This window comes from Euwallacea fornicatus, chromosome 11 (assembly GCF_040115645.1).
Source record: "Euwallacea fornicatus isolate EFF26 chromosome 11, ASM4011564v1, whole genome shotgun sequence".
Lineage (NCBI taxonomy): Eukaryota > Metazoa > Arthropoda > Insecta > Coleoptera > Curculionidae > Euwallacea > Euwallacea fornicatus.
Window position 1 is genome coordinate 3,879,540 of NC_089551.1, and position 17,656 is coordinate 3,897,195.

Sequence of the window (17,656 nt, forward strand, 5' to 3'; positions counted from 1 at the left end):
TGCAAGTTGATTTCGAAAATAAGGGAAAGCGCAGTAGTTTTTCCTTTTTGGTAATTTCTTACATCTTACAGTTTCGCATTATCAATGAATATTTTATTTAATTTTGACAGTAAAACTTGATGATGATGATTTTTCTCTTATGAAGAATTCCAGTATTAATTCCACACCTGGATCGCCAACAAGTCGACTTCTTCTAGAATACGAAATGCACCTTCGCAACACTTTAGCCAAAGGCATGGACGCCGAAAGTTACAGTTTACACACTTTCGAGGCCTTGCTTACCCAAAGTATGGAGAATTTAGGTAAGTCCGTTAGGGTCCATTTAATGTGCGTTTTTATTAAAATGTTGCTGGTTTTCGACAGAATTTGCCGAGAGTCTTCCGGGCTCGAACCAAAGAAGTCCATATCACATGCGAAAGAGTAAGGCTGCGATTCTAGTGTTAACTGTAATTTGTAATAGTTATTTTTTCCAGGGCCGGCTTCAAGTGCTTCCATGAAATCCACTACCCTTCCATTTAATCAACGCTTAGGATTAAGGGAGCGTGAGAGAGACGGATATTACAGCGACCGGAATGAACTGTCTAGGGAGCGCGAGAAGGAAAGGGAACGTGGATATTTGAGCGATCATAATTCTGGGTAAGTGATCGATTTCTTTTTTAGGCAGGTACCAGAGAAACCTGTGGTTTTGTATGAAGCAGCAATTTTTCTTTACCAGGTCGAGATGTGCTTCCTGTATAGGAGAGTCAAGTCGCGCCCAATGGTTCCGGCATTCAGATGGTTGGAGATCAGGCAGTTCGGCTTTCAGCTCAGCTCAAGGAGGCAGCTCCACAGGACACAGGAGGGCCCCTTGGGATTCTCTGCCGTCGCTCCGCCAAGAGAGTAGCATGAACGATAGCGGATATAAAAGTAATCCTGGGGATAGTTTTGAACAAAGGTAAGATATGCCATAAGTGCCAAGGGGGTATTTTGTTAGTTAATTAACGATACGTTTCATTGGTCATATTTGTGCATGGCCAGCGAAATACAGGATGTTTCATAAACATACAGACAAATTTTCAGGGCATACGGAGGTCATGACAAGAAATATTTAGATCGAACAAAGTTAGGTCCAAAATCGCTTGAACTTGTTTCCATGATAGGGTGTTTCATTTATTATTTAAAATTTTTTAAAAATATTTCAAAAACGGTTAGGGATAAGGACATGAAATGGGAAAAGGGATACGCTATGGAGAGATAAATGTGCATGTTCCGGAGTAGGCTGAATATTTCCACCTACATCAGTGACGTCCGTGTTGCCATTCAATGGGATATTGTTAATGAAAAAATGGTACGTCACTGATTTTCTAATACTAATATATATATTTTAAGACTCGATCAATTCTTAATAAAAGGGTCTCTTAGTGTTTTATTGTTCTAGTAACCTTTTTGAAGATTAAACATAATTTCTTATTCCTATGCCTACCAAATGACCGGTATGGGTTTCCAAGTTTGTTTTTTGTTAATTCTTGAGAAGAAGGTAATTTAATTTTCTTTTGATAGAGGTGGAGGACATAAAGAAGAGCATGCTCCATCGCAAAATAATACTGTTCCTCCAAAGTCTGGTTCTATTAAAATCTAAGCTATTTACAAATGTAGAAACATTTCTATGTATCATCATAGTGCACCATAGTCAATTCACTTGTTTTGTCATTGTTGTGGAACACCAATACAATTAAATTTAAATGTTTTTGAAATATTTAAAAAATATACGAAAATAAACACTCCGTATCTTGGAAACGAAGCGATTTTAGACTTAACTTTACTCAATCCAAACATTTGTTCTTACGACTTCTATATCTCCTGAAAGTTTGTTGATATGTTCATTAAACACCCTGTGTAAATCGTATCTAATGCAGGCCCAATGCAGGCAACTATAATTATACAGTTCCAGTGGCGGATTCAGGGGCAGATCCAGAGGCTGATTCAGGGACAAGTTCTTCTGGAACAGAATTTTTTTAGGCAACTTCTAAGGTCAATAACGGAAAAATCAAGTTGATTTCGTTATTCGATTGTGAGATTTGTCCCAACCCTACATAATACACACATTTGTATTATTCCTGTCTTCTTTGCATTCAGCCTTTCAAGGACATAACGGATTATTTTAATAGGAGTGCCACTCACCTTTTGTGGACCCGCCACTGTACTGCTCTCAACTGTATTATTCACATTATACAAGGTGTTATTTATGTACGTTGCCAAGCTTCAAGGAGACATTCTTTGAGGGATTCTAACGCGACAAGTTTATGTAAATATAGTTTTAGTAATGAGGCATTTTTAAGATACAGGGTGTAAAACTTTTTTTTATCGTTATATATTGATAAAAATCCTATATAAAAAGTAGATGCAAATTAACATCACATTGAAATTTGGTGACAGTTTTTAATGTAGTTCAAAGGAATCTTTTAAGCTAGAAATTGTTTGCTCCTTTTGCCAATGGCGTGCACAGGGGTAATGCCGCAAATTAAAAAAATCATAAAGAAAAACGCTTTATTAAAACTGCACTTAAACAAACAGTACGCAATTTTTTGAGCACAAAAGATTTAATAATAAGTAACACGGAACTTGTGGTTGTTGCTGAAAATGCCTTCTTTCAACTTCAAAATTCAGCATTAGCTCGTCTTAATATCGATTGGCGAAACATTGAAATTTTCCCGACGTACATGTTATCTGATTACATTAATCCCGTATCCGGTGGATTAATTCTTCTTCAGTGATGACCGGAGTTCTATAAACAAAAACTTTACATGCTTCCAAAAGGAAAAAATCTAGCGGATTTAAATCTGGTGATCTGGGTGGCCATTAATGCAAAAAAATATAAAATTTTTTAAAAAGTCAGTGGCATGTAAATAACAACAATAACCATAAGTAATACTGCGAAATTCTAACATGATCCCCTAAAGGATTGTTAAGATTTTAAACAAAAAAAAAACGAATTTTTTAAGAACCGTTTGATACACCTTATCTTAAAAACGAAGTATTACCGGACCTCAGTTCATATAAACTTTTCGCCTTAGAATTGCCCAAAGAATCACCCCTTGAAGGTTAACGATGTACTTAAATAACACCCTATATACCTGACGAAAAAGTTCGAAAAGAATCCAAGTTTGGTGTTTAATTTTAACTTTTTTAAAATACGGTATCTACATAATCATTTGTGTCTATTTAGATTTGTCCCCAGGGGTATTTTCGATCGGCAAGACAGTCTCAGATCAGACTACATGAGCGACCGAGAGTCTTGCCGTTATGGCATCGTTCAACAAGCGTCCGTCGAGAGTGCCGATTCGAGGTTGTGCTATTTGACTTCTTCCGAGGTAAGTCTGGAAAATTTTGCCTTATACTCTTTTATTTCTTACAGGAAAATGCTGAGTGTTGCGTAGGTATCGGCAAGACAATATAGGAATTTCTCGTCTTTAAAGAAAGTAAATATTCTCGTCTAGCAATCGAAGACTTTACTTTTAGCTCTCTGCAGCTATTACAGGTGCAGAAATTTACACTCTCTCCGTTGGTTTTTATCATAAATACCCTAATAATTCTTAGTGGATTGTTGTGAGGTGAGGGAGGGAGTTAGTGTGGCTAAGCGTTACATGAATTTCTTCGCTAGCCTGATGTTAATGTGTACGAAAATAGCTGTTTCACAAATTATATCTTGGCGAGAATCTAACGTGATGTATGTTAAAGAGTCAATTAGTTATTTCACTAATTCTGTTTTGTTTCTACTGCTTTGCTAGGGCAACGCACACCAACCGTCCCAACTAGCATGTGACCGAGCTTTTCATGGCACCAAACCAAACATTTTTCGTCTTCAATTAGATCGGAGATCAGATGAAGTAGCTATTGACCGTCTTAAATTAGCACCCCTGTAAAGAGAACATATCACATAAATATTGTTTGTCCACGGTCACCAGTATGTGTCGAAGGGGTCAGCACATCTGCTCATGAGTCACCAACCTCTCTAAATAAGAAAAATGAAGTCTCGTTTATTGAACATGATTTTCGACTAGATCGTCAAATGACGAATCGGAAAAATTTCCATTTTTTATGGAAAAAAGGAGAGTGTCGCAGCTCGATACAAAATCATTCAGCTTCTTTGGCGCCTTGAGCGAATATTTCATGTTGCAGCTGTGTTTTCGGAGTTTATTAGTCCGTACTTTCCAAACTCTGATAACCATCGCGGTCGTTTTGTACTCTTTACCACCCCGGTCAATTTATTTCCAAAGATTAAGGGTAATTTCTGCTGGCACTGTCGACGATATTGACTCCTGATAGTGTCCAATTCCATTCCGAATTATTGATTAATTCAAGAATTTCACCGGTTCTATGAGCTTCACGTCGACTCTACTTGCCCTTATTATTGTTGAACCGATAATGTACAGGGGTGGAATCGAACAAATAAAGTGCTCCTACTATTCGCATTTTTAAGTTGTCAATTAAGGATCTTCCTAGGCGACTTTCTGGTAAAGCTCGTAGTTCAAGCCGAGATATTGATATGGGCTTTGTAAGTGCTATTCGGGGTGGTTTTCCCTGACAAGTGAAATATAATACGAGTGAAATAGGAGAAGGCAGTTGTTCGGACAAGTCAAGGAATTGTCACACGCTCAGTGTTCAAAGTAGGTCGAGTTGACTTAATACTCGTTAAAAGCATTTTTCTTTAAATATTTCTACCAGTTCGTTTTATCTAGTTTTAAGGGGAAAAATATTTTAGAACTGTGATGTACGCCCACTAAACGCCGCAGCCCCTAAAGAAATTTTTGTCACATATTACTAAAATTCTCTTTTGGATATCGAATTTAGCCGAAAACGGCGTTGAAGCTCAAAAAATGATGATATACAAGGTGTTTAAAAAAGACACGGAAGTGTTTAAAGGGGTGATTTCTCGGGTTGTTTTATGAAAAAAAGTTACTATAAACACAAATCCGGAAATGTATTGTTTCCAAGATACAGGGTGTTAAATGTTTTTTTTTTTAAATAACGGCTTTTGAAAAATAGTTTACATAACTTTTGACCGATTTTTTTTCAATTAGATAGCATTGGTCGTACCAATAAGGAACTGATTTGGCTCTAAGTAGATTAAAATTATTAAATCCAGTGGCGTCAGGGGGCGGGATCTTAACCATATTTATTGAAAAAAAAATATGCGCCACGCACTTTGATTAAATATCGATATTTCTTTGCGATGAAGTAGCTAAAAATATAACTTTTTTGCCTCTTAAATTTTCGTGGTATCTTGTTTCTTTTACGAGATGAAAAATAAAAACCATTTTATTGCATCTCCATTTATCATATAAAAACATTATCAAAAAATTCAAGGGTTTATTCCCTTATTCCCTAAGAATGTTTTGTGTTTTGATGATGTTTAAAAAGTTAGAAAGCTACCAAACTTCAAAAGAATCGGACAAAAGATATTCCAATTATTTTTCAAAACTTGTTATTTAAATAAAATTAACACCCTGTATATGAACATATCATACTAGTGTAATAGTAACTAAATACAATATTCATCTAAATACTATGGAAGATGGTATATTTGGGAATACGCATGGCTTATTAGATCAATTTGTCTATAGGGCGTGCATAGTTACATTATCACGCTTATACACAGTTTATTGCTTTTAATATACGCACCCTAGAATTTGACCAATAATACATTTCATTGCTGAGCCATGGCACGTATTTAATTCTTAATTCTCCAATACGTAGCTGTACCAAAAAGCAATTCTGCTGCTGACGTACAGGGTGGTCCACATCAGATGCGCGCCTACCTTATCTCAAAAACCTTAAGTTTAAAATGAAAAGTTTAATGAAGTTATCGAGTTTTTTACGAATTTTTATTTTTTAATATTTTGGAAGTTAAAGGGTGGTCCAGAAATCATGGAATGACAAAAATATTTTTTTTATTGGAACATCCTATATTTTGTTACGGATACTAGTTCTGCTTGTAAGTATAAGCACTTTTTGTTGTTACAAAATATGAAGAATTTTTATTCGTTTTTTATCTAATTCAAATTGAAATAATTATCGAACGAAAAATAATCTTTTAAAAATTCTCAGTAAATTGATAAAGTATTAATTTAACCGTTTGCAAATCTTTCTAATTAAAGGCAAAAAGTGGTTTTACTAGAGTATATTTTTAATTTTCGAGAAATTTTATGCAGTTTTGAGAAAATATCCATACTTTTTACATTTCAAGTGCCTTAAACTTGATTTTTTTTAATAGAAAAATCTGTATTTTTTAAATAAATTCTTTCAATTTCTTCTTAAGTTATATATGCAGGGTGTTTCCTAAACATATCGATAAACTTCCAGAAGATATAGAGTTCATGAAAACAAATATTGAGATCCAATAAAGTTACGTCCGAAATCGTTTCGTTTCGAAGTCACAGTGTGTAATTTCTTATTTTCTTAAATATTTTAAAAATATATCAAAAAAAAATTAGGAATAATGACATGATATTAGTCAATGTGCATATGTTAAATCTGCATGTTCGGGAGGAGACAGAATATTTCCATTTACACCAGTGATGTCCGTGCTGCAATCCAACGTTTCTACATGCGTAAATGGCTTAAAGTTTACCGGAACCATACTCTGGAACAAGAGTATTATTTTGCGGCAAGGTATGTTTGACACATGCGTGGCTTCAAGTGGTCTACCTCTACTTAAAGAAAATGATATAAATTTCTCTTAAAGAATAACAATAAATCGCACTTTGAAATTTATACCGGTTTTTAGGCGGGTAGAGAAATAAGAAATTATTTTTTCATCTTGAAAACGGCTACTTGAAAAAAAAAACCCTAAGGGGTATTTTTTTGTTGTAGACCTAATAGAATATTAAATAAATATATTCGTATTAAAAAAAGTTAGAGGCATATTATTTTTTTCATTAAAAACCTCCTATTGAATTGCGATACGGACGCCACTGGCGTAAGTGGAAATATTCTGCCTACTCCAGACCATGCAGATTTAACATGCACATTGATTAATATCAGGACCTTATCCTAAACGGTTTTTGAAATATTTACAAAATTACAAAAAAAGAAATTAAACAGTCTCTACTTTGGAAACAATGCGATTTCGGACCTAATTTTATTCGATCTAAATATTTGTTTTTATGAGTTCTATATCCCCGAAAGAGTGTCAGTATGTTTCTGAAACACCATGTATAATATATGTTATACGTACGATTAAATCTAAATCGAAGAGATCGTCTAAACTTATAAAATTAATGCTATTAATCAGAATTGGTTCTATTTAAATTAATAATTACACATTTATCATTAAATTAACATATAATTATAAACTTCTATTCTGTAACCACATTTTGGATCGGTACATTACTATAATGATAAGTTACCTGATAAATATAGTATGTAATTATACATTTAAATAGAAAAAATGGTGATAATAATATTAACCAGCTAAATATGTAAAATTTCTTTTGATTAGATACATAGCCTATATACCGGGTGATTCACGGTCGATGGTAGGTTAGACGTTTCTGGAAGACTGATATCGCGATCTTTCTGAAATTTTTCATAAGTAGATAAATGAACTTGCTCTATCGACGTAAAATATTTTCAGTGATGCAGTGTTGCCGGTTCTATCAGAAAGTACTAGCATCTCCGATATTTTAAATGGAACACCATAAATAGTTAATTTAATATATAATAATACCATTAATTTTGAGCCACCCTGTACAAGACAGAACATTCTTATTTACATGCAACAAATTGATAAACCTTTTACAAATTATATTACAAATTTTGTCCCTTTGTGAATTCAAAACATGTTATAACAGAGGTTTTATTGAAGGCCTGACTTTGAACAAAAAATAAGAAAATTAAATAATATTCCGAAATCTGCTAGAGATAGGTATAGGAAGTCAAATGCAGAAGTTATTGGTATGAAATATAGAACCCAAAAATGAAAAAATATACAGGGTGTCCCATTTAAAATATCGGAGATGCTAGTACTTTCTGATAGAACCGGCAACAATGCATCACTGAGAATATTTTACGTCGATAGAGCAAGTTCATTTATCTACTTATGCAAATATTCAGAAAGATCGTGATATCAGTCTTCCAGAAACGTCTAACCTACCATCGACCGTGAATCACTCAGTATATCATTTGAAAGGGAACTAAAAGAAGAATTCGTTTAAAAAAATACAAGTCGGCTATTTGAAAAAAATCGAGTTTGAGGCACTTGAAATCTTCACTCCCTGTATAAAACTGCTTGAAAATGAAAAATACGCTCTAGTAAAATCACCCTTCGTTTTTAACTGGGCAAGCTTTCCTTGTATATTTCGCAAATCTATTAAGAATTTTCAGAAGCTTATTTTTACTTCTAACGTTACTTTAAATTGAATCCATTCAAAAGCTGCTAAAAAACGTTCATATTTTGTAACAACAAGAAATTTTTACAATTACAAGAAGTATTAGTACCCCTAATAAAATAAAGGACATAAAAAAAATCGTAATTGTCACGCCATAGTTTCCCCCCGGAAACTACAGTTTAACTTTGAAAATATAAAAAATTCAAAATTAATATAAAACTGAGTAACTTTTATATTAAATCTTTTTCCTGAACTTTGCCGCTTCTGAGGCAATGTAGCGGACCATCTGACGCGGACAATCCTGGACGCGAGCAGCAAAACAGCGTTCCGATAAACGATTAATTAAAATGCTCATACGTTATGCGTGATGCCGTATTCTGTATGCTGTCAGCATACACTGAACGTGTCGATTTTGTAATAATTCACATAAAGGGATGCTATATGAGTTAATGCAGGCCTGATGATCGGGACCTTTTTGGTTATTGTTTACACGTGTTATTAATCAACTTCGCGCTATGAAAACTTTGTTAGAATCATTATTTTTTTAATTACAAATTTAATGTTCCATCGACAGTTACTAATACGAGATTGTGACATCCAGCCTCATTTTGCCCCATGGTGTGGTTTTATCTCTTTAAATTCACATCATCGGTCAGTAATTTAATAAGCTCCCAGTTCGTGACCGAACTGAAGGTTGAACGATATAAATTTAGCAAATCTGTAGACGTAAACACAATTTTTCCTGTGTATATAACATTTTTTAAATTCAGTGATCGATTTCGCCATTAATTTTTAAACAATATTGGACGCTTTAAATTGAGATTGGTGGGCTGAGTGGGAGTGAGGGGTCTCCACCTTCAGGTGTAATTTAATCCTTGTTCGAGGAACCTACCTCGATGAAATCTAGGTCGATAATTTCAGCACCGGGGGTCAAATTACTAACAAAGTGTTCGAGATTTTGAAACCAAACCTCCAACCGAATTAAACGTGGGTTAAACGAAACCGAAGCAGCGATTTTAGTCTCAGGTTAAGAGACTGATGTGGGATGAGAATTTTGAAACTTCTCGTCCTCGTCGGAATTACGTAGAAGTTAAAATAAAATCGATTAAAATAATTTCGGAATTGGGTAGTTTGACGTCTCAGTTTGCTATTTTATTGGCTGCATGTGGTAGTTGTCGCGAGCGAGGATTATTTACTTATGAACACTTGGATTTTCCCTTCAATCCCAAGCTGAATATTCGTGTAGAAGGAATATATGAATTCTTACAAGACATAAACCTCATTTTCGTTTTTTTTTATACTTAACAGAAGACAGAGGTAGTACTAGAAACAAAGCGGGTTTTTTGCATTTCGAACTGACCACGTCCCGATACATAGAGTGTCTTTACAACGCCTGCCCATAACTCGTCCGCAAATTTTTGAGGGGAAAACGTGACGATTTAACCGAATTTTCCACTGTCTAAAAATGGACGGTTTCCAAAACACAATACGTCAAAGTGAATATTAACGAAAGGAAAAAATTAATTACTCCCTTTGTAATGGTACTATCTAAATAAAATGGTGCATCGGGGAGTTCTTAGGCACGAAGAATCAGTATACGTTTACATTTTCGATGCACATTTTAAAGGGTATCGTCTCCGTCAGGTGAACTTTCTTTAAAGGGTCATAACTTTTTTAACATCCGGTATAAAGTTTACGTGTGACTAAATTTGTGTTTTCCTACACGTTTCATGGAAAAAAAGTTCGTAGTACCAGCCCCTGCGGGCATTCAATCTTGAGATATTTAAAGTTTAAAGTTCGCTGCATGTCATGAAAAATGACTTTAAAGTGTATTCGTACAGTACAGCAAAATAAATAATAGGAAATTTTTATAGTCAAATTAAAACAGGAATATTTGCATAAATGATCAGAATGGATAATTAATTGAATATTTAGATTTTTTCCGTTTCAACTGGACGAATAAATATGCACTTTAAAGTTATTTTTCGAGAAATGCAGCGAACTTTTAACATCAAATATCTCACAAAGGAATGGCCGCAGGGACCTGTGCCAAGATAGCTCTTTTCACAGAACATTGTACGAAAACACAAATTTAGACATAAATAATTTTTATACCGGGTGATAAAAAAGTTATTCCCCCGTTAAAGAGATTTCACATAGCGTTGACAGCGTTCTCTACAATGTATATCGAAAATGTAAACGGGTTCCGATTTCGCGTCCATACCTCCCTTCCATGCGAGGTTTCGCTCACATAATATCGTTTCAAACGAAGTAATTATTATTATTATTATTATTATTTAAATTTTCACTTTGACGTTCTTTGTTTTGAAAACGACAGTTTTTGCACCAAGATAAATCCCGCCATGTTTTAGAAATCCGTGGTAGAATTCTGTACACATCTTTTAAAGACACACTATACACCATGTGTGAAATTTTCGCCACATTAAAACGAGGTTTTACCCTCACGGAAGTGCCAAAATTCCTTTTGGACAGCACAGGCTTCATCATGAGAGTCAGTTGGGAATATATGTACCATCACAAGAGACTGCCTCATTCAAGAAATCCATGTAGTCCCAAGCAGGGTTTAGGCACTGGGTTAAAGGTCCTAGGCGGTGTGCGAAATCTTAGTAGTAGCCAATAAAATAACAGTTTTTAAATGCATTTCTTCAAAAAAGATATTTATGGCCTATCAGGAAAACCCGTAGTTTACCGTATGAATGTATGGACGTGTGAAATATGCGAAAAAAATCTGCAATTACAGATAAGTGTGCGTAATTAAACTTCAAATCGTGCGTAATAATATTACCTAGAAGTAGTAATTACACTGTGGTTGGTGTAGTTTATGTAATGTGGAATGTCAATTGTCCGATTGGTAAATTATCGCAAAAATATTTGACCAAGACGGACAAGTCATATTGAACTTGTCAGGAGATTTTTTAATTTGACCGTCAACTTCAATAATGACAGTATGAGTTTTGACCTAGTTTATGCTCTATCTCAAACAAAGACGATAGAACTCGTAACAACAAAAACAGTTTTTTACTTCAAAAATGGCTACGAACTGATATACAAGGTGTCTCTGAACAGAGTGCCATAAATTCAGCCACGTATCCTAGTTCAAAAACTATGACGAAAACTTCATATAAATGTGTAGGTTGTTCGGTTCAGCGATACACATCCGAAAAATGTTAAACGCATTTGACCATATTATGGAAAGCGTTACGTATTTCGAGACAACGTAATTTTTCTGATTTTTACCAAATTCGCTGCTTACTTTCATACACGCTGTAGTAAAAATTGAGTGGGACATTTGATTTGACTCATCATTTTTCGCGTAAACTTGAGTATGTTTTTTTTCGTCGAAATTAAATATGTAATGGGATCTACATACGGGGGAAAAATTGCGTCTCTTTAAAATTTCAAAAATGAATATCTCGAATATCAAACCTCGACTTTGTAAACGAATAAAAAGAAAAATACAAATAGAAGAGTCATTTATGTATTTTTAAAAATAGCTTTAGTCATTACTCTTTCTACTGATGTGCTGATAGGAGCAGACTAATGTTGCATAAGATGTTGAGTCAAAAAAGAAAAAAACCTCGGAAAAAATTCATATGATAATTTAACAAACTGAATTAAAAATGAATAAGTAATTATTATCTAGGTATTAATTGCACTATTTATTTATGATTAATCACCATCCTCGAAATGAGAACCACCGTTTCTAATACAACGTCATCATCTACGTCACATCTCTGTGGTGGTTACTTCTAGTCTCACTTCAGCATTCATTACTTCTGCAACTACTGCTGCTCCATTAATGTTTTGGATGAAGTGGTCTCGATGATCACGAATTTCCTCATTGTATGTATAACAGTTCCTTCGTCCATCCTTAGATATGATAGTCGACTGGGGTCAAATCCAGAGATTTGGCAGGCTATAACATCGCTTCATTTCGCTCTACCGATTTTTCAGAAAATTGATTAATTAAAAACTCCCGTATTGTTCTTCGATAATAGGCGGGACATCCATCGCTTTGAAATATGGTTTCCTGTTCTACATTTAATGGCACTTTGTTGAAAATATTTGGTAAATAAATTATTAAAAATTTTAAATAATTTTTGCAATTTAAATGGTCTGGCAACAATATGAGCAAATTAAAAGCAGACGGCTTTTTACAGTAACCCATAGGTTTGCACCAAATTTATGATGAAATGAAGCTTTTTTTTCATATGTGGATTTTCTGCAGCCCAATAATGCAGATTAGGAAAGTTGGTGATCCTTCCACCGAAAAATCCGAATTCATACGTCTATAAAATCCTGCAAAAAAATATTCCATCTTCAATATCGGCGTGTAAGATAAATCGATAAAAATTCGTTCTTCGGGTTGCGTCTCCTTCCTCAAGTGGTTGCATGGGTGTGTAATGGAAACAGTCCAAAAGCGATAATAAAGTATAAAATTTCTTTAATTTATCTGAAAACGTTTCCAAAATATGAATAAAAAAATATCTATCTATCTTCAGGAACCAAATTTCACACCCTGTATATCTATAACGTAGCACCTTTCGATATATATTTATATGAATTTGTCATATCTTGGGACCTAGAATACGCAGCCGAATTTATGGCACTATGTTCAGACACATCTTATATATTGCGTGTGAAATTTTCCTCGCATTAAAATACAATGTGACCCTTCGAGATATTCCAGAGTTCGCCATACCAGCCAATTGAAGAATTTAACATTAATAAAGAACCCAGTTCTGAAGAAATCCACATAGGTTAGTGCCCTCGGCAGTTTACAAAATCGTAAAGTCAGTACAACAACACTTATTAAATATATTCCCTCTAGGGAACTCTGGGGATAAGGTTTATGCTCCGCGAGTGCAGTTATAAAGTATAATATACTAAGTAATAGAATAATTGCTTGCTCGTTAACTTGAAAACGCTGGAAAATATGTAAAGAACTAACAGACTGTTTAACAATTACTCAAAAGCCAGGGGCGCCCTACATAGAACTTCTGCAGCCAGAATTATACTTTTACTGCTATTTAAAAATATCACCTTGTTTTAAGGTCCTACGCCACTGATTTTAATATAAGCTAAAAGCACATATATTGTTTTCTCGACTATGAATCTCGTCACTCAATTACTTAAAAATGAGGGACGCGCTAAAAAGCATTTCTCTAATTAAAAAAAAAAAAAAAAAAAAAAAAAAAAAAAAAAAAACTTTTTAAAACAAGATTTTTCTTCTTATTTAGATCCCATATCCTGATGTTGCACATTTAACCTGAACTAATTTTAGTACAAGGTAAAAGAATTGAGATTTGCATGAATTCGTGAGTGATTACTCACTAAACACTAGCGACGTGCCGGGGAATCTTACGACTAGTAGAGTATAAAATTTACTTTTTACACTAAAGAATTAGCTGATTCAGATTTGTTTCGAGAACCAGCTTCTTGAAATATTGCCGAATTTTTTTGAATCGTTTTGGAAATCTGACGGCTGCAGCTTTTTCAAGTTTGGAACTTCGACAAAATTATCTATAACGTTGAAACTTTAACTTTGTAGGTTGATTTCCAAACAAAAACGAACAAATCGAGGTCACAAATGTAATATTTTCAAACGGATTTTTCCCTCGTTCCTTTACGTAAGCTGAAGTTATAGAGGCATTGAGAAACGATTCGTTTTCTTTTTAAATCCAGCAATGTTTAAAATAAACCATGTTTGTGCTTGGGATAATTTTAGAGTTCAGAGCAAAGCTGCATTCCTGGAAAGTACCAATTGAACATTTGCTCAAGTATGTGTAAAATGGAGACATTCGCAAAATATGCATTTTGAGTTAAGTTTGTAAACCACACGAGAATTGTTGACAGTTGTGTCATTTTTGGAATTTAGACAATTTATTCCGACGACTAAGTTAAGCCTAAGTGAAGGTATAACATGCAGAGTATTTCAAATTCAACCCTAGTCGTTCAAATGTTGGAAACTATACGAGATACGGAAAAGTTTAAACGAGGGCGAAATTGTGTAATTTAGCGCTTAATCATATGCCAGTTTCAAAATTTTCTGGGTATTTCCGAAATTATCCGAAAAAACTTAAAAATCAGAAATTTTGCTTTTATTTCTTTAGCGTTTTTTTGACAAAACAGCCTAAAACCACAAGCACATTTCCATTGCCACTATTTCCCAGCGACACGATAGCGGTTTCAGATTTGTCATCCGGCGTTTCGTTTTTAGTTACCATCATCAACTTAATTTTTTCTCATAGCCCCGACCTTAGATATTTCAACAGAAAAATAGTCTGGTGGCAAATCTGAAAACGTCATTGTTTTGCTGACAAAAAGTGTCAATGAAAATGTGCTTGAGGTTTTGGGCTGCCTTTCCCAAAAAAAACACTAAAAAAATAAAAGCAACATTTCTGATTTTTTATTTTTTTCGGATACCTTCGGAAGTACTCGCAAAATTAAAATTTCCAAACCGGCATTTGGTTAAGCGCTAAATTACCAAACTTTACCCCGATTTAAACTTCTTCATATCTCCTCTAGTGTTCGAGATCCTAATGACGAGGGTCGAATTTGAAATGCCCTTTACCTATATAAGCGCAGGGCTAAGTTATGGACTTAACTCAAAATGCACATTTTGCGATTTGTCTCCCTTTGCATGCGCTTGAGCCAATTATGTTAAAAAAAAAATAAAAAAATCCTTCTTATCTTTCTTCAAATATCTGGTCATTAGTTTGTTTCAAGAGGATTTTAATCTCGAACGATGTTGGACAAAGAAATTAAATATACATTAAACACCAGTTCGGGAATAGTTAAAGCGTACCTATTGACCTTTGAGCCGCTTCTGAATCAGTTGACCAATTATCTGTATTTGTAGATGAAAATACTTACTTTGAGCATTGTTTAATACGTGCCAATATTAAATTAAATTTCTTCTCGCAATAATCGTGCATCGATTTTCATGATGTTTGATGAGACGGTTCATATAATCAAAACTGATTCCCATTAGGAGGTATTTTGGATTAAAATTATTATATAAAATTAAAATGTTGAAAATCTTTATCGAGGATTCTGAATGCGGGCCTGCTTTGTTCCATTTCAGTCATTTTTCTTTGACGAAACCTCTAAGTAAAAAAGACTTTTATATGAAATGTAAATGGGCATTATGTTGATGAAGTCTGCCCTTTTGGGGGTAACGAAGGTTACCTTTAATGCGCCGTTTTGCCAAGTTCCAACTATGCCCAGATCATTTTGTATTGTTTCGCATATACCTACTCCGTCCCTGTTTTCCATTTCCTTCCGTCCTTCGGCAGGAACCGTATCGATCTCGTCCCGATAATAGTGCGAAACCCGGACACTGTGGCACGAACGGCGCTGTCCCCGTTTTCCCGCATCATCCCCTTTCTTTCCAGTTTGACGTCATCATCCCTTATGCGAATATTCCTTTGCGATTGTCGCTCAGTCGAACTCGTAGAGTGCATCATTCTACGAGAGTGATCAACCGCAGTGCCTAAACAGAAAAATCGATTAATAAACAATGGCCTAAATTTGAGGATCAAGACTTCGGTTTTTGTATTAGTTGGATCGTCGTGTACGTGCCTGGATTCGGTTTGCATCACGATTGTTTTCCTCTGTTGTAGTCATATAGAAGTTGTCATATCGAGTTTTTTCTCCTTTAGCTGAGTCTTTAGTGATGAAGTTAAAATTGGAAATTGGAATGATTATATGTTTATCGGTACGATGCGGTTTGTTGTGGAAAATACATGAAGAGTCTCACACTGTTCGGTTATGATTTAGTACGAAAAATAGTTTAGTTGAATTGGTATCGTGACGAACTCATAAAGACGCTCGTATAGTTACCATGACAACCGATTGATGATTAGAGTTGTTAAGAAAAGGTGAAAGCGACTCTCTAACCGATGAGCACGCGTAAGAAAATTTCAATATGTGCCTTCTGTTCATTAATATCCTAGTTAAGCAACGATTGTTTTGTTCTATAGGACAACGGTGTGAGTTGTTTTTGCAGATTTTTTTTGTTTTTGATTCTGCTTGTGATGGTATGCGATGGTAGAACAAAGCGACGGGCTCTACGAGTCAGCAACGGTATAAGTACTCTCCGTTACCATTCCATTCAATGGGTGCTCATTAAATAGGTAAAATAAACAAGACACTTAGTTAAAAATGAAAAAAAATCCTGAAATTTGCTGGATTGCACCAGCCAAAAACACTGAAAATAATTTCCTAAATTACTCGTTTAGAATCAGCGCAAAATTACTGCCAATTCTAGTCAAATATTTCTTTAAAATTGGCGATTTCGAGAGAGTTAAATTTAAAAATTATATTCAAATTTCTCGTAAAATGACTCAGCTCGGGTGCTCATTATATGCGAGTGCACTGCAACATTCTGTCTACGACTAACCATCCGTTACCTTCAGCAAATTAACTGATAATTCCCTTTTAATAATTCCTTATCAGAAACTGTTATTGCTTACCTTTTAGCGCCAAATTTCCATGCATAAACAGAGCTTAATTAATGTCGCATTTGAGCATCTAAAAATTGTATAAAAAATTCAGATCCCATCAGATTCAGAGATTATTCAGAAACAGTTGAACTTTTTGGCGCGAATAATTACTCTGGTGCCAAAAAATCATGTATATCCAAAATCCTGCTTAAATCTCTTTTACGGACGCCAAAATTCAATTGTTATTATAGTGGTGTTTCAACATGCATGGTTAACTGGCGCCAGTAGATGTATAATTACTGCTACCAAAAAGATTAACTATATTTGCCATTCTCTAAGAGCAGGAACTGTTGGCGCCAGTTTTCAATGTACAGGGTGCTCGGAAATGTCGGTACAAAACATAAACAGGTAAAAATAGAGCCAAAAATAGAAAGAACAGCTCCAATAAACATTGGTCCGATAACACGCCGTTACTGAGATATGGCACTCCAAAGGGACTTTATCATCTGGGTATCATCTAAAATAATTTTCTTTGTCATTAAGATAATGAAGTGACAATTGCAAGTAATGATTATACCATATAGGTCTTTGTGATAAGTTTCATCAAAATGGATTAGAAACAAGGGTAATTTTCTAACTACCCTTATCAGATTTTTTTCGAGTTTTTCTTATTCTTTTGATTTATCAAATAAATAATATTATTTAACGAATTATACTTTTTTCAAGAAAGTAATAATTTACTTCTTTTTCGAGTTCTGAGTTGTTCAGTCAGGAATAGTTATTTTTTAAATAATGTATGGCGAAGAACAGTAACATTTT

General features: G+C 34.5%; 1 protein-coding gene across 7 annotated transcripts in view; it reads left to right on the forward strand.

Moving 5' to 3' along the window:
• The window catches only part of sif (still life), a 51,637-nt gene that overhangs the window by 5,261 nt on the left and 28,720 nt on the right, over nucleotides 1–17,656 (forward strand). For 4 of the 7 annotated variants that reach the window (XM_066287884.1, XM_066287882.1, XM_066287881.1 and 1 more), the window contains exons 11-15: nucleotides 146–302; nucleotides 364–420; nucleotides 474–636; nucleotides 716–934; nucleotides 3,206–3,350. In XM_066287884.1, the coding sequence (XP_066143981.1) occupies nucleotides 146–302; nucleotides 364–420; nucleotides 474–636; nucleotides 716–934; nucleotides 3,206–3,350 (741 nt within the window). Of the gene's footprint in view, nucleotides 1–145; nucleotides 303–363; nucleotides 421–473; nucleotides 637–715; nucleotides 935–3,205; nucleotides 3,351–15,824; nucleotides 15,984–17,656 lie in introns of those variants that run through there. The other 3 variants (XM_066287883.1, XM_066287886.1, XM_066287887.1) reach the window with 2 other exon arrangements.